The 21,786-nt window shown below is 46.4% G+C and overlaps 1 protein-coding gene across 1 annotated transcript in view; it reads right to left on the bottom strand.

Moving 5' to 3' along the window:
- Window positions 1-21,786, bottom strand: part of SMYD4 (SET and MYND domain containing 4) — a 48,445-nt gene that overhangs the window by 13,098 nt on the left and 13,561 nt on the right. The window contains exons 4-7 of the mRNA XM_004604977.2: window positions 16,250-16,339; window positions 12,322-13,480; window positions 897-1,079; window positions 101-264 (exon numbers count right to left, since the gene is read on the bottom strand). Coding sequence (XP_004605034.2) covers window positions 101-264; window positions 897-1,079; window positions 12,322-13,480; window positions 16,250-16,339 — 1,596 coding nt within the window. The remainder of the gene's footprint in view (window positions 1-100; window positions 265-896; window positions 1,080-12,321; window positions 13,481-16,249; window positions 16,340-21,786) is intronic.

Genomic DNA, 21,786 nt, shown 5'->3' with positions numbered 1-21,786 from the left:
AAGAGGCCATAGTGCTCTCTGCACTGCTAAGTCCCAACAGCTTCCTCCAACAGATTTACGGCCTTGGCCTGGCCTCCAGGAGAAGGGAGCCGAGATTTACCTGCAGGCGTGCTCTGCAACGGTGACAACAGAAAGCTTCCCACCTGGGCCCCGCAGCCAGACTGTGCTTCTCCTTCTGACAGGCGGGGCAGCCGCAGTCAAAGAAATACTGAGACCTCAGCTTCCGCTGTCTTTCCGCAACGCCCATCCTGCTCTCATGAGGACCTGCAGGGAGACCACACTTGGCCAATGTTCAAAGCAAGAGAGTCGAGCACCGCTGAAGAAACTTCAGCTCAGGAGAGGGTCTGGTTAATTATTCATCATCTGACGGGGACTTTTCACATAAACAATCGTGGAACCAGATAAAGGCACACCTTATTCCCAAGTGGCAGGAACAGGATGAAAAAAGAAGCCAAAATGTCATCATTCTTAGTTCATTTTCAGACGGGAAGTTTACATAGGGATTAATTAAGTAGCAGGGTATAAAGGAGTATAGGAAAAATAGGACCCTCCTAAGGTCTTTTTTTTTTTTTTTTTGAGAGGGCCACACCCGAAGACACTCAGAGGTTACTACTGGGTCTGCACTCAGGAATTATTCCTGGCGGTGCTCGGAGGACCATATGGATGCTGGGGATAGAACTCAGATCAGCTGAGTGCAAGACAAGTGCCATATCCGCTGTGCTTTTGCTCCAGCCCCTAGGAAGTCTTTTTTTTCTTTTTTTTGTGGGGAGTGGGGGTGGGGAGGGGAGGCCTAAGTTTGCGTTTCCTCTCATGGAAGCCAACACTGGTGATGCATCATCCCAGGCGGTGGCCCCTTCTTGCAGACGGCGGGGATGTGCATGCTGCCGGCGGCTCACCGTAGCAGTGGAGGATCTCCTGCCCTTTGCCAATCTTCTGGGAGGCGCGAATTGTGGCCACCGTGCCCAGGAAGGACACACTGGTGTTGGGGCTGCAGGAATGGTTCAGGAGGCTGACCACTGGGAAGACGCCTGTGGCGAGGCGGACCTGCCTGCTGTCGGCGATGATGTTCTCATTACATCCTTGAAAGGACAGGAAGATGAAAGGGGAAATGTGTCAGGGCGTTAGTGCTGGCTGCGCTGTTCGTGCTCAGAAGATGAGCTGGGCCACTGGGCCTACAGCCCATCTGAGTCACAGCTCCACAGCCGGATCCAGCGTAAATCAGATGGACCGTGACTCACCCGCAGACTCTGGCCCCCAGGAAGCAAAGCGAACGGGCACAGGAAAAGTCCGCTGGATGCCAGAACCTAGCCATTGTGTCTCCATACCATTAAAAAAAAACAAACCCAAAGATTAGAATAGAAAAATACATCACTAGGGAGCCTTCTAGATAGACGGTTTTGTAATGGTCACGAGGCTACAGAAACCAGACTACCTGTAGAGACGGTATCCAGGAGACTTTAATCCAAGTGCTTTTGATGAACTTGGCTGCTTAATAAAATAAGTTACTTAGAATCCCAAGTTAAACAGGTTTATAAATTAGCTTTTGCTTGCTTGTGTGCTTTGTTTTAACCCTGGCTCAGGGGTTACTCTGAACTCTGCACTCAGGAATTACTCCCAGCAGTACGTGGGGGGATCATATGGAATGCCAGAGACCAACCCGGGGTCGGCTGCACGCAAGGCAAATCCCCTCCCTGTGCACTATCTTTTCAGCCCCATAATCTAGGTTTTTTTTTTTTTTAAATCATTATTTCCTATGCTTACCTGTTCATTCTGTCTTTAGCCTAATTTTATGGAAAATTGGTCAGCAGTAGTTTTCACTGGGAACTCTGCTCTGTATTAGGTCTATCCCAGATAGTATTCGAGCTAATTCCTTTCTTTGAAACACAATCAAGTAATTTTTTTTTCCTTTTTGGGTCACACCTCACAATGCTCAGGGGTTCCTCCTGGCTCTGCACTCAGAATTACTTCTGGTGGTGCTCAGTAGACCATAAGGGATGCTGAGGCTTGAACCCAGGTCAGCCACAAACAAGGCAAATGCCCTACCCGCTGTGGTATTGCTGTGGCCCCACAATCAAGTAATTTAACAAAAGATTTGAAAATTAGGAAGGAAAAAAAAAAATAAAAGGCCTCTAAGTGAAGAAGCCATTTCTGCACTTGTATTCACGTGTAAGTTCTCTGTACTTGCCTGCAGACCACTATTCTAAGTGGCTTGTTATTCAGTTTCTCAGTCCCCAATAGTTCAGAGTCATAGTAAGAGAGAGGTATCTGGACAATGAGAGAGAGACAGGTGATAGCCCAGAGAAGGAGGCAGAGCATTCTACAAGAACAACAGCCTTAGGCAAACAAAGACACTAGCACCCTAAGTTTTACTACGTGCTAAGGTTTCACTTAACCAGAGGTTCCTGGGCAGATGATATCCTGGTCTGGGTTTTTGGAACAGCCACACACGTGCCAGGAACATGCACAGGTAATCCTCGGTACCAAAAATGGCCCATGTGCAGCAGCTCTGGGTTAAGCACAAGGAAGTGCTATTTCCAACAAAACTGAGATAGATATGAAAGATACTGGAACTAAAAGGCAAAGTTTCCATTTTTCTGGAAAACCATCAGATTGCAAAATATGCCAAGTATCAATCACTCAAGAAACAGAGTAGTCTGGATAAAAATAGAATGAGGAGAGAAAACATCATGAGCTGCCGTGTAAAAATACTCTAGGAAGGCAAACATTAAATATAGGGATAATGTTGTCCCTATGAAGAGTATTCTATTATTTGTTGCTCTAAAGGATAAAAATAGAAAGATTAAAAAATATTCACAGGGAATCCAAATGACTCAATTCTGATCAATCCTACAAATTGTACTGAAATCTTTCATCAGAGCTCCTCTTAAGTGCTTAGCTGATTTTATTTTCCCTTCCCCTCTCCTCCCGCCTGCTTGTCCAATGCCTACCTTCTGGCATATGTGCTAATGAGCAGTGAAAATGCTAAAAGGTAGGCAGCAGGAAGGAGAATTACAGGGCATGAACAGTTTGTAGTCTGAATAATCAGCTTCTGCATAATTAAAAGTTGACTTGCATTCCCAACTACTGATAACTGGCAATCTATATTAGAACAGTTGCTAAAATTTTCCCAGAAGAAATGATCACAATACAGTGAGTAATGTCAGCTTCGTGAATTATTTATAGATTATCCTCTAACAGAAGGAGGCCCAGGAACTGAGTGGGGTGCATATTTATGCCAGAGTTGAGTCTCTAATTGTTTCTAAAAAATTAAGTATTGATTGGAAAAAAAAAACCTTGTTCAATATTTTACATTCCTCATCTATTAGTTGAGGTAATAAAAAGAATACACGTATGTATCCTATCACCCAAACTTAATGCGTGACATTTTGTGCCTAAAACATAAAAGCGGGGATGATTATTTAACCAAGTGTACCATGCTAACGTAGCTAGCACATTTAAAATGAGAGTCAAGAAAAGTGGGGGGAAAGATTCATTCACTGTACTCCAATATAAACCTATTCTGGCAGCTCTTTTGAAAAACCTGGAGGTGCTTATTAATATTTTTAATTTGGGGGCCACACCCAGTAGTGCTCAGGACTTACTCATGGCTCTGCATTCAGGGATCACTCCTGGCAGGTCTGGGGGGCGGGAGGGCAGACCACAAGGGGTCCCAAGGATCAAACCTGAGTTGGCCATGTGCAAGGCAAGAGCCTACCCACAGCTTTTCTGCCTGAAATATGTCCAGACATCAAGTAATCAAGATCTCAGACTGAAGGCTGTGGATTCCTGGTTGCAGAAGAGTAAAAGCAAGGACAGTGAATTGATCTGCAAGGACACAGATGCGCTCGCTCACGGAGCCTTATCATGCACAGTAGGAACAGCCACACGCATCGCCCATGCGCCTTTCCCCCCAGAGAGACAAGCACATGCACCAGAGTCCTGTCCTGACGATAAGTGCCAGGGGGAGGTTTCTGAGCAACTTTGATTAAACAGGACTTATGTAAAGATAACAACATACATTTTCATAGGTTTTTGTTAAAGTCTATCCTAGTTTAACACTCTAATCTTTCTCCGGTGCTACTAATGAAACAGCTGCTAATGAAATTCAATGAGAACACTAAACTGGGAGGTGTTGGAATCCCAGAGAAATAATAAAAAGGGATATAATAAGATTAGAAATACGAGCAGACAAAAACAAAATTAGATTGAATTCAAAAATGAAAGTGAGCACTGCCGGTGGGTAACTGGTACGACTTTCCTGGAGGGCACTGCTGTCCTATGAATCAAGGGCCCTGAAAAAAACTGACAGGGGTCTGGAGGGGTACAGGAGTATGGTGGCCTGTGATTAGAGAACCTATCTGGTAAGTGTGTAAGGAATCCAAATCCCTGATGACTCTGAGTATAATGTTGGCAGCTCGAGTCTGTGATCCCTGGGGCTGCACCTCAACCAAGTGTGTGAGCGCTTCCAAAGGAGAGGTGGGCTGAAGAGAGAGTACAGCAGGTAAGGTGCGTGCCCTCTGGGTATGGCCCCAGTACTGCATATGGTCCCTCTATTACCACCTGGAATGACCCCAAAGCACAGAACCAGAAGTAAGCCCTAAGCATGGCCAGGTGTTGCTCTGAGAGAGAGGAAGAGAGAGAGAGGAGAGGAGAGGAGAGAGAGAAAGAGAGGAGAGAGGACCAGGAGGGAAAGAGAGAGAGAGAGAGAGAGAGAGTTTGGCAACTGAAATTAAACTAAAATAATGTGTCAGGGCCAAAAGGTCATGGACCTGGGCAAACACTTCAACTAGGTGAGTGCAGCCACCCAATGAATGTGTGACTCTGGTCATTGCAATAACAAAGGAAAGTGAGAGGGGAAGGCAATAAAACATTTGATTAAAAAGGTTTTTTTTTGGGGGGGGGGTATCTCCCAAGCCACGGCTTCTGGAAGTACAGGGAGGGTGGGAGGTAGCCCATCCTGACCCCGAGAAAACCTGGAGATTTCAGTCACAAAATCTGCATACCCAGATTTTCAGCAGATTATATCTCAGTGAGGGCCATCCAGAGACTGTGGAATCTAGCCAGGGATATGGTGGTGATTCTGGATTGGGGAAGCAAGTGGCTGCAGGAGGCTCTGCTTGGGTGGACACCAGGCTGACCCCCTCCGATTTACCCTAGTTTGTTCAGGCTGCGCAAGTCCAAAATTAATGCAGCTATAGATCTCTTTTGAGATTGATTTACTGGTCTGTGAAGCAAAGCCAGGAGTAGAGCTGACATGGTGGTGCTGGAGTTGGTTTGTGGGGGTGACCACCGGTGCTTCCAGGAGTCAGGAATATAGGGAGGTGGGGGGAGGTAATCCATCCCAACTCCGAGAAAGCCTGGAGATTTCAGTCACAAAACCCACACAGTTGAATTTCCAGCAGATTATATCTTGGTGAGGTCTGTCCCAAGATGGTGGAGACAGGCTGGGGGTATGGTGTTGATTTTGAATCATGGGAGCAAGCGGCTGCCAGGGACTCTGCTTGGGCGGGCACCAGGCTGATCTGCCCCTGCTCAGATTTACCCTGGTCGGTCTGTTCAACCTTGTGTGAGTCTGAGATTAACTGTGGCTTTTGATCTTTCAAGATTTATTTATAGCCTCTGAATCAAGGCTGATAAATAAGTTTATATAGCTGAGCCAGAGTGGTTTGTGGGTGGGGCTACCACATGCCTAATTTTTGGCTGTTTACATTTTTTTGGAAACTTGGTCTCCATTTGTTGGAGTCTGGCCAGAGGCACAGTGGCAATTTGGGGGTATCAGGAAGCCAGAAGGCACCATCAGCTGCTGATGCACTTACCCCGAAGGTACACGTTGATCTGCTGGCAGCACCACATTCCCTATCTTTACTGTTTGTTTTGTGGGTCACACCTGGCTGTGCTCAGGGATCACTTTGGTTGGTGCTTGGAGGGATCATCTGTGGCACCACAGATTGAACCGGCCACATGCAAGAAAAATCCCTTAACCCCTATAATATCTCTTTGGCCCCCTATGCTTTCTATTATAGATTCTTTTTATTTCATCTTCCTACATTCTGCTCTATGAATGGTTTTCTTCTATTATTAATTTAGTTTGGACTGCCCTGCTTGACATATGAGGCAAGTCTACTACCTCCACAGCTCTGTGGCTTTTTGAGGATGGGAGGAGGGGCTCTCCACACAGTGCTCAGGGAGGCTGGGATAACTCCTGGTGATACTTAACACTGGGCCAGCTGGGCCAGGGGCTAGCGCTAAGGCCTGAGGTTGTGGGGCTGCTTGAGGCTGATGGAGCGAGGCTGCTGGGGGCACACCTAGGTGCCATGCTGGGGGCCTCTTGGGCTGCACCTGGTGGAACTGGTTCACACATGTCCCTGAGGGCTGTGGTGGCGCCTTCTCCCTGCTCCATTACCTGGTTTGCTTCTGGGTCTCACCCAGCCAGGTGTAGGGGCTACTCCTGGCATGGTGCTCGGGGGATGCTCCTGGTGATGCTCAAGGAACCATGGGGTGCTGAGAAGCCAACCTAAGGGCTGAGCCTGAGTCTCATGTGCAAAAAGCATGTGCTCCAAGCGTCTGAGTCATCTCCTCAGACTCCTCTTGTATCATTTCTGTGTCTTCTATTGCTCTCGATGCAAAGCCCAATAGACTCAAAAGCTGTGAACTTTTTTCCATTGTAATAAGAAAGCCCCATTTACAATTTATTTTATATTCAGACAAACAAAACAAAATGAAAACAATATTTTTTTTAGATGACAGAGAAAATACACAGGGAAAACACAATTCTGGAAAAGTCCTCCACAGAGGTAGTTTAGGAGACAGCAGTGGCTCCGAGAGGCAGAGAGGAGGCGCGCTCGCAGTGTGGCTCCGCAGCGTCAGGGGACCAAGCCCAGGCTATTTCTGGAGGCTTTGTGTGCTTCAGAATGTGGAGGAGCACTGTCCGGAACCACGTCGAGTGAAAAATGTCTATATACCCTGTAACTTGGTAGCTAAACTAAAGTCAAAGGTAAAAAAATTACAGGGATCGAGGAAGTAACACCACAGTTAGGGTGCTTACCTTTCCCGTAGCTAACCTGAGGGAGATTCCCAGCATCCCATATAATCCCCGGAGCCTGACAGGAGTGATCCCTGAGCACAGTCAGGTGTGGCCCCCAAAACAAACACTTAAAATAAGAAAAAAAGGGGCTGGAGTGATACCATAGCGGGTAGGGCGTTTGCCTTGCACGCGGCTGACCAGGGTTCAAATCCCAGCATCTCATATGGTCCCCTGAGCACCGCCAGGAGTAATTCCTGAGTGCAGAGCCAGGAATAACCCCTGTGCATCGCCAGGTGTGACTCAAAAACCAAAAAAAAAAATGGGGAAAAAAAAGAAAAAAAAAGACGAAAACATACAAAGAGGAACAGGAGAGATAGAACAGGGGCTAAGGCACTTGACTTTCACAGCTGGACCTTGTTCAATTCCAGGCACCACTTAGGGTCCTCTGAGCACTGCCAGGGAGTGGCCCCTAAGCACCAGTGGTATGGCCCCCAAATGTATCAATGTATCACTGTCACTGTCATCCCACTGCTCATAGATTTGCTGGAGCGGGCACTAGTAACGTCTCCATTGTGAGACTTTTTGTTACTGTCTTTGGCATATCGAATACGCCACGGGTAGCTTGCCAGGCTCTGCTGTGGGGGAGAGATACTCTCGGCAGCTTGCCAGGCTCTCCGAGAGGGGTGGAAGAATCGAACCCGGGTCGGCTGCATGCAAGTCAAATGCCCTACCCGCTGAGCTATGGCTCCAGCCCAAATGTAAACAAACAAAAACCCAAACATGTCAACAGAAATTTGACAAAAATCCCAGATTTCTTAATGTGAGAAGACTGTAAGAATAAGCAGGTATAGGGGGCTGGAGTGATAGCACATCGGGTAGGGTGTTTGCCTTGCACGCGGCCAACCTGGGTTCGATTCCCAGCATCCCATAGGGTCCCCCGAGCACCGCCAGGAGTAATTCCTGAGTGCAGAGCCAGGAGTAACCCCTGTGCATCGCCAGGTGTAACCCAAAAAGCAAAAAACACACCAACCAACCACCCCCCCCCAAAAAAAAAAACCCAAAAAAGAATAAGCAGGTATAGTTTGGTTAAGTCACATTTAACAATATTTCTGTATATAAGTCCTAGGTTTAGTTAAAACTTAGCTCCTCCCTTCGATGAATTAATTACAACATGGAGGAAAATGTAATAAACTGATTGCATTGAAAAACATCTGCTAAGCTGGAGGACAGGCGAGGGAAATGCTGTGCAGGCCACTTCTCTACTGTCCCTCGTATCTGGGTCAGTGCAGCTCCATCGGAGCGGACACCAGGATGCTGGCTGCCGCCAAGGTCCACGGCTACCTTCAACAGGCTTGGCTCCAAGATCTGGCTCAGGAAGCAGGACTCAGCTAGCGGGGATCTGGAGCTCACCCCTCAATAGCTGCCCTGACCTCCACACAGGCTGCCAGTACCGCTTGAATATTTTTTTTTTTGAAAAGAAAAGAAAAAAGATTCTCAATGAATAGAAATGAGACAGAAACAAAGTCACAAGACTGAGTTGAAATTCTGATGCCTTGGGGCCAGAGAGTTAGAACAGGGATAAAGTCCTTGCCTTGCATGCAGCTGACCCCATTTTGATCTCCATCACAGCATGTGTCCCTTGAGCAACACCTGGGGTCACTCCTGAGTTCAGGAATAGCCAACCAATCCTGGGCACAAAAGAAAAAACAGATTCTAATGCCCAATTCAATGATATAATCTGTCTATTGTTTCAGTTTTCCTTCACCAAAAAAAAAAAAAAAAAAAAAAACCAACAGTGAGAGCGCTCTTAACCTTATTTTATTCCCTCTCTTTCCCCACTCCCATTTCCCTGCTCTTTTGATACTGCAGTGTCCATGCTGGGCTTGCACATACCACGCAGAGCTGCAGCACCTGCACTAACTGTGGGTGCTCAGGGCTCACTCCTGGCTCTGGCAGGACTCTGGGGACCATACGGGGTTCTGAGGATCAAACGCAGGGCAGCCCCACGCAAGTGCCCTGCCAACTGTACTCGCTCTCCAGCCCAGGTGGTTGGATTTTTAACTTGTAAGTATTTTACAGACATATCCTCTTCATGGACTGGAGCAATAGCACAGCGGTAGGGCGTTTGCCTTTTTGCCTTGCACACGGCAACCTGGGTTTGATTCCTCTGCCCCTCTCGGAGAGGCCGGCAAGCTACCGAGAGTATCCCAACCCGCACGGGCAGAGCCTGGCAAGCTACCCGTGGTGTATTCGATATGCCAAAAACAGTAACCTCTGCTAAGTTAGGATGCATGAAGCTATTCATTTGACAAAGCAGAGTGGAACTATCTAATGACAAAACCATAACAAAAGACAGGTGGTTGGGCCTGAGCGATAGTGTAGCAGAGAGATAGTACAGCGGGTAGGGCATTTGCCTTGCATGAGGCTGACCTGGGTTCGATTCCCGGCATCCCATATGGTCCCCCCCCCCCCAGCACCGCCAGGAGTAATTCCTCTGTGCAGAGCCAGGAGTAACCCCTGAGCATTGCTGGGTGTGACCCCAAAACAACAACAACCAAAAACAAACAACAACAACAAAAAAGACAGGTGGTTGTGTTTTTGAGACAGGGAACTAGCTACGATGTGGTCTTGCACCAATTCTTCATGTAGCTAAACCCTACGATAGATCTCAGGACTGGCTTGGAAGTTATCAATGCCAACGGACTCCAAGATTATGGTATCTGGAGACACTGAATGCAGGCCAGTTCCCCCCTCCCTCCCGGATGACCCACTTTCCTTCATTATATCCTAATTACAATACATTAGCATGATAAATGATTCCCTACCCGAGCCAGGACAGCTTACAATTGCAGTGACAGCCCCTGGATAGAACCTTATAAAGTGGTTCTGGGAGAAAAAAAAAAAATCTCTCATTCCTTAGAAAACTCATTTCTAAATCTTTCCCTGCTTTGCACAAAATAAGAAATAGTCTTAAAAGACTGCCTGATTCCCTGCTGGGAGTGAGAGTGGTGCACACCTCCCCCCCACTTCCGCCCACCTCTCCTTTGCCCAGGTAACAGGCCTGTTAAACTGTTAAATGAAGCTTCATTCCTGGGCTGCTGCCTTTCTGGGACCTTCAATCCCCAGTGGTCACAAGTGCCTTCTGTCTCAATATCACAGCTCAATCCTTTCTAGTTCCACTCATTTATTTATTTTGTGTTTGAGTTACACTGGCTGTGATTAGGGTAACTCCTGGCTCAGTGCTCCAGGGAATCACGAACCTGGGCCTCCTGGCTGTGAACCATGGCTTTCAGCCCACTGCGTCATTGCTCTGGCCCCTATTTTAATTTAATTTAAACTTGGTGGTGTTCAGGGGCTATTCCTGGTGGTATTTATAGACTGCTGGTGGAACTGAGGGAACCATCTGGTGTTGGGAATCAGACTTGGGCCCCCTGCATGAAAATCATGCATTTTCAGCTATCTATATGCTCCCCATTTATAGATGCATATTTATTTATCATCATTTCCGCCCCCTCCCCTTCACTGTCCCTCTTATTTCTTTCATTGGGGGGTGGTGGTGGTGGTGGTGGTGTTTGGGCCACACCTAGTAGTGCTCAGGGTATCTTATTAGTACCAGGGATTTAAACCGGGGTCAGCCACATACAAGGACAGTCCCAAATCTCCTGGATTATCTTTCTGATTCCTTAATGTCTACACATATTTTTAATTTGTATTATTTTTGTAAGGAGTGGGGCCAGGCTGAAGTGATAGCACAGCGGGTAGGGTGTTTGCCTTGCACACTGCTGACCCGGGTTCAATTCCTCTGCTCCTCTCGGAGAGCCCGGCAAGCTACCGAGAGTATCCCGCTTGCACGGCAGAGTCTGGCAAGCTACCCGTGGCGTATTCGACATGCCGAAAACAGTAACAAGTCTCACAATGGAGACGTTACTGGTGCCCACTTAAGCAAACTGATGAGCAAAGGGATGACAGTGATACAGTGATACAGGAGTGGGGCCACATCCAGCAGTGCCGGCAGGAATATGTTGTGCTGGGGAATCAAACCCAGGACTTCTACCCCCGAGCCACAATCTCACCCACTTACTCAGTTTTGGAGATGGGGAAGGTTCTCCTAGCAGTGTCTGGGAGCTGGGAGTGATGGGGAGCGGGGGAGGGGAAGGGAGGGGTTCCTCACCTGGTGATACTTGGCCTGGCCTGCAGGTTAGGTGGATGGGCCTGGTGGTGCTATGGGTCACCTTTTTAAAAATCTATTTTACTTTTGGGCATATCCAGCAGTGCTCAGGGCTGATTCCTGGCTCTGCAAGTGCCTTATACTCTATACTATTGCTCTGGCTCCCTCACGCACTTTTTAAATTCTCTCTCTCTCTCTCTCTCTCTCTCTCTCTCTCTCTCTCTCTCTCTCTCTCATACTCTCTCTCTCTCTCTCTCTCTCTCTCTCTCTCTCTCTGTCTTTAAGGTTTTGGGCCACACACAGTGATCAGTGATGCTCAGAGGTTACTCCTGGATCTATGCTCAGAAATCACCCCTGGTGGTACTTGGGAGACTATATGGGATGCTGGGGATTGAACCTGGCTCAGCAGCATGCAAGACAAGTGCACTACCCACTATATTATCTCTCTGGCCCCCAGCCCTCACCCATTATTTTTTCCTTCTTGGGTCACACCCAGTGATGCTCAGGGGTTATTCCTGGCTCTGCACTCAGGAATTACTCCTGGCGGCGCTCGGGGGACCATATGGGATGCTAGGAATTGAACCCGGGTCAGACCGCATGCAATGCAAATGCCCTACCCCCTGTGCTATCACTCCAGCCTCTCACCCATTTTTTAATGCTGTTTTCCTTTATCGTTCTTTCTCTTTAAACATTAGCCAGGTTGAGGCCTGGAGAGATAGTACAATGTGTAGGGTGCTTGACTTGCATGCAGCTGACCAGGATCCAATCCCTGGCAACACATATAATCCCTTAAATCCTGCCAGGAGTGATTCCTGAGCACAGAGTCAGGAGTAAGTCCTGAGCACAGCCAGGTAATGCCCAAGAAAACAAAAACAAAAACAATTGAAATAAACAATAGCTAGGTCAAGAGTAATACTGCAACGGCCCAAAGAGAGTCTGCCTCAAGAGCATGAAGCTGTAAGTTGATGGCGTTAGTGGCAGCCCCATCCCACATAACACTATCCTGGGGACACAAATACGTGTGCAAAGTCTGGTGCCCTGCCACCACACATGTGCAGCCCAGGGCGAGTGCCACAACAGCCAAAGGTGGGTACCCAGTTCTCATCACAACACAGCGAAGTCCCCTTACCTGTGTGTCGTATGGCTGATATTGCCTGAGCGTTACACTGCAGCTGCAGCATGTGTCTCAGTGTGGCCACCCCCCACAGAGTCAGCTCTGGACACAAGGTCTCCGTCTTGGCTGCTTCTGGCACGGGGCGCTCCTGAGCTGCTGGGAGTGCCCCCAACACGGACGCCTCCAGCTGCCTGCACAGGACAGACACACTGAGCGCACAGAGGAATTTGTGCTCAGGACTGTGGCTTTCCACGTGGGGCAAAAGGTGGAAGACGGCATTGTAGTTATTTTCGTACTTCCCATTGAGATCACAGCCAGGCACCGGAGTCTTAACTCCCTTGTCATTTCTCTCGCTCTCCCTTCGCAAGTGATAACTGAGTGTTCTCACCAGGTTCTTGCTTTCAGGGAAACAGCTGTCCTTATCAGGAACCTCGCTGCCAAGTGTCCTTATGGCTTTGCCAACATCTTCAAACCTAGCAAGAAGAGTCAACCTCAGGGCAGCGTGGCAGAAGACGCCGAGAGCGAGAAGCAGGTGCCCGAGGGAACACTCGACACTGTGGTAGAGCGCCCAGGCCTGCTGCAGACACTCCTGGCTGCAGTACTTGGCATAGCTGCACCCACCGCAGGGAACTGTGGCCAGGGTGTGTTTCAAACACCGGTGACAGTAGAGGTCTGCATTGGTAACTCTAGTGTCGAACTTACTCTCGAGGCCAGGATGTAGGAGAGTCGTTTCTCCAGGGTTAAGGACACTCATGAAAGCCTTTTCCTTCACCAGGATCTGTCCCGGGAGGATATCTTTGGTGGCCACCAGATAGCGGCCTTTGACAGGGTCTGTGCATAAGCTGACCAATGATGAGGCATTGGAAATCTGTTCATTCTTTTCCCTTAGGTCCAGATCCTCACAGGCTTTGGTTACAGCCCTCGGAAAGATTTCCGTGAGCTTCTCTTGTTCTCGAACCTTCATTTTCAGATGAGAGAGGTTTCTCTGCAGAGACTGGGAAGCTGCGAGGGCTGGTTTAGTGGTGAGGCTACTTTCAAGATCACGGATGGTCTGGCTGGCTTCCTGTGGTCTCCTGAGGGCCACTAAACACTCTGCCTTGCGCAGCATCAACTTGGGTTGCAATCTTTCTGGATACCCATGCCTCTGGGCTCTGATGATATCCTCGAGACATGTCTGCAAACAGAAAGGAGGTCCCAAATGAGACCTGGCCTCGACTTTTCAGTGTCTATTGAAAAAATCTTATGGAAAAAAAAATCTATAGAAAAGTTTAGGATTATTAAATAATGGAATAATTATAGTGGCAAGCTTATTCATTCTTTTTGTTTGTTTTTGGGCCACACCTGGCAATGCTCAGGGGTTACTGCCGGCTCTGCGTTCAGAAATCACTGCTGGTGGTGCTTGATGAACCACATGGGATGCTGGGGATTGAACCCAGGTCAGCTGTGTGTGCCAGGCAAGCATGGTACTTGATGTATTATCTCTCTGGCCCCTCCCAAGCTTATTTTTTAAAAACGATGTCTTGGGGGTCAGAGAGATACTGTAGTGGTAGGGTGCTTGCCTTGCATGGAGCCAACCTGGGTTTGATCTCCGGCATCCCATGTCCTGTCCCTAGAGCAACACCAGGAGTAATTTCTGAGTGCAGAGCCAGGAGTAACCCCTGAGCATTGCTGGGGTTAAACAAACAAAGAAAATCCCCAAAATAAATAAAAATAAAAATCATATCTTGTTACATGACCATTTATTTCTCTTTCTGGGTCACACTTCATGGTCACACTCCACGAGGTGTCAGAGACTGAATCTGTGGTTTCTGCATGCAAAACATGCACTCTAGCATTTAAGCTACATCCAGTTGTCTACTATGCGATTTTTCTTTTCTTTTTTTTTTTTTTTTGCTTTTTGGGTCACACCCGGTGATGCACAGGGGTCACTCCTGGCTCATGCACTCAGGAATTACTCCTGGCGGTGCTCGGGGGACCATATGGGATGCTGGGATTCGAACCCGGGTTGGCCGCGTGCAAGGCAAACGCCATACCCTCTGTGCTATCGCTCTAGCCCCTTCTGTGCGATTTTTCAATGACAAGATTACTGATATGTTTCGGCCACTCTGCTTGTCTCATTAAATATTCTTATCTGGGGGAGACTGATCCACAATCCACGGTGCTCAGGGGCTACTCCCTTCTCTGTGCTCGGGAGACCATGGCGCACTGGGGGTTGAAACTGGCTTGGCTGTATACAAGACAAGCACTTGTCCCCTGTGTTATTCTCCCCATTCCACAAATATTCCTGTTTTCAGAGGGGAAAAAAGCTGCCAGAGAGAATAACTACAGTATGAAGGAGTGGAGGGCAGACTTGGAAGTCAGACAGACCTGCATCCCCAGAGGGACTAGACCAGCTCTGTGGCCCTGGGCAAGGGACTTTATTCTCAATCTTCACTCTTGCATGTGAAAAAGCGGCCTAGTAAAACTTCACAAGCTATTTTAAGAATATTTAAATTTTAAGAAAGTTATTTTAAGAATGAAATAAGGCTATATAGTTAAAGTGCTATAAAGAGTGACTGGAATATAGCTCAGTGATAGAACATTTGCCTTGCAAGTATGAGGCTCTGTGTTCAATTCTGGAGACTGTTAAAAAATAAAAAGTGGGTGGTAAAAATAACCAATATGGAGATGTCCTAAGGGATTAGATATTTGCAAATTCTCCTAACTGATGTCTTCTGTAGTCCACAAATTTCTAATACAGAGGTAGACTTATATTCGTGTCCTTCTCTTAGTTTAACAGGGTAATAAATATGAATTGAGACTATTTGATGTTCTTAACTGTGGACTTCTAAAGTGAATATAACAAAATGTCACTTCATTTTATTGTTTTTGGGCCATACCCAGCGGTGCTCAGGTGCTCAGGACTTACCCCTGGCTCTGCTTTTAATGGTTACTCTTGGAGGATCATATGGGGTATGGGGTATTGAACTTGGGATGGCCATGTGCAAGGCAAATAAATGTCTTACCTGCTCTACTATTTCTCCAACCCCCCAAATACTATTTTACAGCTTGGGTTCTTTTTTTTTTGTTTGCTTGTTTCTTTGTTTGTTTGTTTTGGGCCACACCTGGCAATGTTCAGGGATTACTCCTGGCTCTGCACTCAGGAATTACTCCTGTCGGTGCTCAGGGGACCATATGGGATGCTGGGGATCAAATATTGGATGCCGGGAATCAAATCCAGGTTCGCCATGTGCAAGGCAAACACCCTACCTGCTGTACTACCTATCTCTCCAGCTCTAGAGCTTGTTCTTAAATCTGAATGAGATAATGGGAAGAAAGCTCCCCACATAAAACCTACCACCACTGCCTGAGCACTCAGTGCACCTTCCCACATAGAGTATTACTGAGGAGGAGCTACACTGTCATAGGCATAATGTCCAACCTACTGTACCTATTTTTAAAAGCCCAAACAAGTAAATGTTTGGAAAATATAAGAACCTGGAGTATTATTAACAACACGCCTCACAGTTGACCTTGTCGCTGAGAAACGCTGAGCCACAGGGCAGACTCTTCCTTGCTGACCAACACCACCCCAATGATCACTTCAGAACAGCGGGTGGCGTACAGAGAAAAAACAAATTTGGGGGGCCAGAGTGGGTAGGGTGCTTTTTTTACACGCAGTCATCAGCAGCTTGATCCCTAGCACTCTGCCTGGTCCCCCAAGCACCACCAGGGGGGATCCCTGAGTGCAGAGCAAGGAGTCAGCCCTGAGCAATTCTGGGTGTGACCCCCACAGCTAAAAAAACCAAAATAAAACAAAACAAATATGGGAGGAAATCAATGTGCTTTCAAGTGAATTAATTACACCATGTTCCTATTTTAGTGTACTAACCCAGACGAGTCTAGTTGACGAGTGACACCCCCAGCAGCTCCCCCCAACCATTGGGGCCCTCCTGATACTCACCTCGTACTGACCCAGGTGCAAGAGGGCTGCAGAACGATTGGCATAACACAGTGAAATGTGTTCCGTGTTAGGCCTCGAGTGTGATGCTCCCTGCAAAAGAAAGTGCTGGTTAAATGAATGAAAATGAGTCGCTTTCGAGTACTTCCTCCAGGAAATAGGGACTTCATCATTAAAGCCTGCATGAAATCGGGAGTTAAACACATTTCTGTGGGCATTTCATTTTTAGTTACTCTAGAAAAGCTGTGAAGATCAAGTAAGATCATAAATATTCAACGCACTTTGAAGACAGCAGTATCTGGCACAGTTTTAGACATAAATTTTAACACGAAAGGTAGATGAAAAAGGAGGAAAATATTGCAAGCATAATTTACATATAACAAAGAGTAATACAAACAAATTTATAAAAGAAAGAAACACTAGTGACATATGGAAAATAAATTGTTGTTTAAAATAAGGAATATAAATGAAAGCAGAAAAGGGCTATTTTTTTTCTATTACCAAATTGGCAAGGATTAATAATAATAATAATATTGTCATTGTAAGCCACTGGCAAGATAATTTGGTAGCTCACAGGGGAAAAACAAAGTTGGCTCTCTACAACCAACCTTTCATTAGGATAAATTCTAAATGGATCAAAATCTTAATGTGAAAAATGAAATTAGAAGCATACTATAGGAAACTACAGGACTAGTGTAAAATGCTGTTGGACTGAGAAATTCCTTTATAACCGAGACACAACGTTCAAAGGGCAATTCAGCTTAACCACATAGAAATTTAAAAATTAGGGGAACTGAAAGATAGTATAGGAGCTACTATCTCTCGCCTTGTACATGGTCAACCTGAGTTTGATCCCCAGCACTGTGTATGGTCCCTAGAGCCCACCAGGAGTGACCCCCAAGCACAGAGCCAGGAGTAAGCCCTAAGAGGTCACTGGCTGTGGACAAAAACATAAACATAAACAAAACAAATCTTTACTAGGAGCTGGGCTATGGCTTAGTGGAGCATGTGCCTTATAGGTGTGAGGACTAGGATGTGAAGAAAAAAATAAAAGAAAAAAATCTTTCTTTTGGGGTGGGGGCTCCCACACAATGCTCAGGAAGCCTGGGGTAAGGGCATTATCACAGATATGTGGCTTGGCAGTGTAGACCTGAGAGTCCATATCTGGCCTGCTGATGCAGTACTGCCCAGACACAGGGATGCTGAGGGTCCCAGGGCCACACCTGGTGGTACTCCAGGGATCATGTGGTCTGGGGACTAAACTCAAGGACTCTGCAGGCAAAGCCTGTGGTCCAGCCCTTTGGCCATATCTCCAGAGCCCAACTCCACCTCAAATTATTATTATTATTATTATTATTATTATTTATTGGAGAGGGGTGTCCCACACTCGGCGGTGCTCTGGGCTTACTCCTGGCTCTGCACGTAGGGATCACTCCTACTGGACTCAGGAGACCATATGGGGTACCAGGGGATTGAACCTGGGTCAGCCACATGCAAAGCAAGCATCCTACCTGCTGTACATTGCTCCAGTCCTCCACCTCAAACTCTTAATAGAGAAATTAATAAAAGCTATATTAAAACATAAACAAGGAACTGCAAAGGACTAGGGAGATAGTTCAGTGATTGTGCTTTCGGACCTGAGTTTGAACCCTGGCACCTATCAGCTCCCAAAACACAATAAAAAGGAAAACTATTTGCAACTCATATCACAGGCAAAGGGGCCACTTCTCTACTTTATAAACAGTTTCAACAGATCAATAAAATGAAACCAATAATTCTACTAAAAAGCAAACAAATGATATGAACAGATAGTCTAATGGGAAATACAGTTTTCAAACATAAGAAATGCTCAATCTCACTCACAATCTGTTAAAAGAGCACATTAAAATTTCACTGAGATATTACTTTTAACTTATCACAATGACAAAGAAAAAGAAAAATCGATAGCACAATAAGTTGGCAAAGAAGTGGGGTAATGGGTATTTTCAGATATTGCTAGTGGGAATGTAAACTGGTATGATTACAGAAGGTAATTTATCTCTATCTATCTGCCTATCAGTATCTTTCAACATAAATATCTGTATCTCCAATCACCCAGCAATTTCTCCCCTAGGATTACAGGACACTGATCCTGCAGATATGCACAGGATCATAAAAGTCAATAATATAGTATCATATAACTCAAAAGAAACCTATCATTACATTAAAAAATGTCCTAGGGCCTGGGGCAATAGTACAGCGGGTAGGGCGTTTGCCTTGCATGCGGCTGACCCAGGTTCGATTCCCAGCATCCCATATGGTCCCCTGAGCACCGCCAGGAGTAATTCCCGAGTGCAGAGCCCGGAGTAACTCCTGTGCATCGCCAGATATGACCCCCTGCCAAAAAATATGTCCTAGACACACAGTATAGACAGACTATTTTTAGGTAAAAAAGAGTGTGTATGCAGAGTGGGAGAGAATCTATATGTAAATACAGAAATAAATATGTAATCATTATAAGCAAATATAAATACATAAATATTCACAAACACAGGTATCACTGGAAAGAGACATTTAATGCTGCTGGCAGCCTCTGGGGAGGGCAGACAGGTGGGAAACAAGGTGGCTGGAGATGAGGAAGGAAATCACAATGTGTACCCTTGCTATGCAAATGTACAAATATATTTTCTATTCAAAAACAGAAAAAAAAAAACACTGAGGAAAAAGGAACCAGGGATATCCTCTATCAAAAGGCTGAGCACAGGTTTTGCATGTGAAAGACTTGGGTTCAATTTCCAGCACCTTATGGTCCCGAGCACCCCTGGGAGAGAACTCGGAGCACAGAATCATGAGTAGCCCTGCTCTGCCCCCCAGCACCACTGGGTGCGGTCTACAAACAAAAACAAAATGGAAAAAAATAACAATGATAATAATAATGCCAGTACTGCTGAGGATACAGAGAGAATTACAATTCTATACTCTTGCTAGGATGGATGTTAAGGACCCCATGAACCGGAGAGCATCAGGTACCAGAGGCCTTAAATACATGTGCATATATATTCAATTGACCCAGCGATTGCCTTTCCCGGAATTTATTCTAAGGAAATAACCAAATGAGTACAAATATTTACATAGGAAGATGCTCACTAGCAACTCTCTGAGACCAATGTTAAATCAAGGAGAGTTCTCTACAATGGCACACGAAGGCAGCCAGGAAAAATCATGTTCGAGTGGAAAATTCAGTTACATGAGAAAATGGTCACAGTAAATTGTTGAGGGGAACAAGCAAGTTTACATGACAGTAAGTACAGCATTATTTCAATTTTGAAGAAGAAAACATTTTCTGAGGATTAAGTCTGGCTGGCTGAATATGAACATAAATGTTAACCGTGCCTATTGTTGGTTATGAGAGTTATTTATTCTTCCTTATGCCTCTCGCTGTTCTCCAAATACACACATATCACACCCACAATCAGACAAAAACAACAGACATTTATTTCAGAAAAGGAAGAAAATCGCAGGTTTGTAGAAAATTGCCAAGTGCCATCACGGCCTGAATACTACCTTTGCCAGGAAGGAATCCCACCTTCTTCGGTCACAACGAACCTGCACTTTTGGGTCTGCCTGCAGTTTTCACGTCACGTATTTTTCTAGATCAATGTTCCACATAATTATATCCAAATGTTTTGAGGGGCCTCCCTCCATGGCTTTTTGTTCGGGCCTCAAACCACAGGCCTCACACAGAGCACCGAGTCCTCTGCGGAATGTTTTAAGAGAATCAAACCAGGCCTGCAAAGAGCTCGACACGCTGGAGCACATGCTGAGTGTGCAGGAGGCCTGGAGAGCAGCCCCTGAGCACTGGGCTACTGAGCAGTCGCTGAGAGAGTCTCTTCTCTCCTGTCAGACTGCCTCCAGACCTATCTGATTATCTGTCCAGTGTCTGGACAACAGGATGATTTCGTCTGTGACAGGACACTGCTAAGAAACAGGACACAGTACCAAACACAATAGATTACTAAAAGCCACTGTTCCTTCTCAAAATCTGACACCACATAATTCTAAATATCCTCTGATAACATTCAAAATGAAGTTCAATTGGACTGTAGTGACATAGCTTAGTTCCTTTTCTTTATTTTTCCATTTCTTTTGGGCCACACCCAGAGGTGCTCAGGTCTTACTCCTGGTTCTTTGTTCAGGGATCAGTCCTGGAGAGAGTAGGGGGATGATATGGGGTTCTGGGGATCAAACCTAGGTCAGCTGTGTGCAAAGCAAGCACCCTGCCTGTTGTACTATTGCTCCATCCCTTATTTTCCTTTCTATTGAGAATTTGTCATGTTGGTTGCAAGCTAACACCATGGTTAGCCAAAATCTAATTTTTGTCTAGATCCAGATTATGAAACTAAGAATTTTACCATTAAGTAAAAACAAACAAACATACGATTTATTTATTTATTTATTTATTTATTTATTTATTTATTTTTTCTTTTTTGGGTCACACCCGGCGATGCACAGGGGTTACTCCTGGCTTTACACTCAGGAATCACCCTTGGCAGTGCTCAGGAGACCATATGGGATGCTGGGAACCGAACCCGGGTCGGCCGCGTGCAAGGCAAACGCCCTACCCGCTGTGCTATCACTCCAGCCCCCAAACATACAATTTAATGAGATCTGTCAGACTTGGTGAGGCAGAGCAAGAGGTCTGTTAAATCTATAGCAGTAAGTTATCTGAAGGAATATGGGAACAGAAGTTTCTTTTTTGGGTCACACCCGGCGATGCACAGGGGTTGCTCCTGGCTCTGCACTCAGGAATTACCCCTGGCGGTGCTCAGGGGACCATATGGGATGCTGGGAATCGAACCCGGGTCGGCCGCGTGCAAGGCAAATGCCCTACCCCCTGTGCTATTGCTCCAGCCCCCAAGGGAACAGAAGTTTCTTAAGTAAATTTGGCATACCAAAATTCAGGACACATAATTTCATCTGTGGCAAACTAAAATCAAGAGCAGAATTTTACCAGTTCCCCCCCCCCTCTCAACTATGGCAAACTAAAATCAAGAGCAGAATTTTACCAGTTCCCCCCCTCCACTCTCTCTCTCTCTCTTTTCTCTCTCTCTCTCTCTCTCTCTCTCTCTCTCTCTCTCAACAGGAGTCACTCCTGTCAATTCTGGGGTCCGGGGGGTCCTTCCTGCTTCCTGGTAGAGATCATTCTGTGGGCTCATCAGGGCCATACCTGCCATCTGTCTCGGTTGTGTCTGGGGGCCACAGAGGTGCTGCTGGGAGTGAGCCATGTGGTGCGGGGATGAAACGTATGGCCTTAAACTATGCTAATCATGGGTTTTATGACTTCAGTCATCTCTCCAGCCTCAATTTTATTGTTCAAATCCAATCCACAAAGAATACATAAAACTAGGGGCTGGAGAGAGACAGTACAGCAGGTAGGGCACTTGCTGACCTGTGTTCAATCCCCATCATCCCATATGGTCCCCTGAGCACCACCAGGAGTGATTCCCGAGTGCAGAGCCAGGAAGGAGCCATGAGTACTGCTGGGTGAAGCCCCCAAACCA

The sequence above is a fragment of the Sorex araneus genome, chromosome 3, assembly GCF_027595985.1.
Source record: "Sorex araneus isolate mSorAra2 chromosome 3, mSorAra2.pri, whole genome shotgun sequence".
Lineage (NCBI taxonomy): Eukaryota > Metazoa > Chordata > Mammalia > Eulipotyphla > Soricidae > Sorex > Sorex araneus.
The sequence above is the reverse complement of the archived record's forward strand: the minus strand, read 5'-3'. Positions and strand labels throughout refer to the sequence as shown.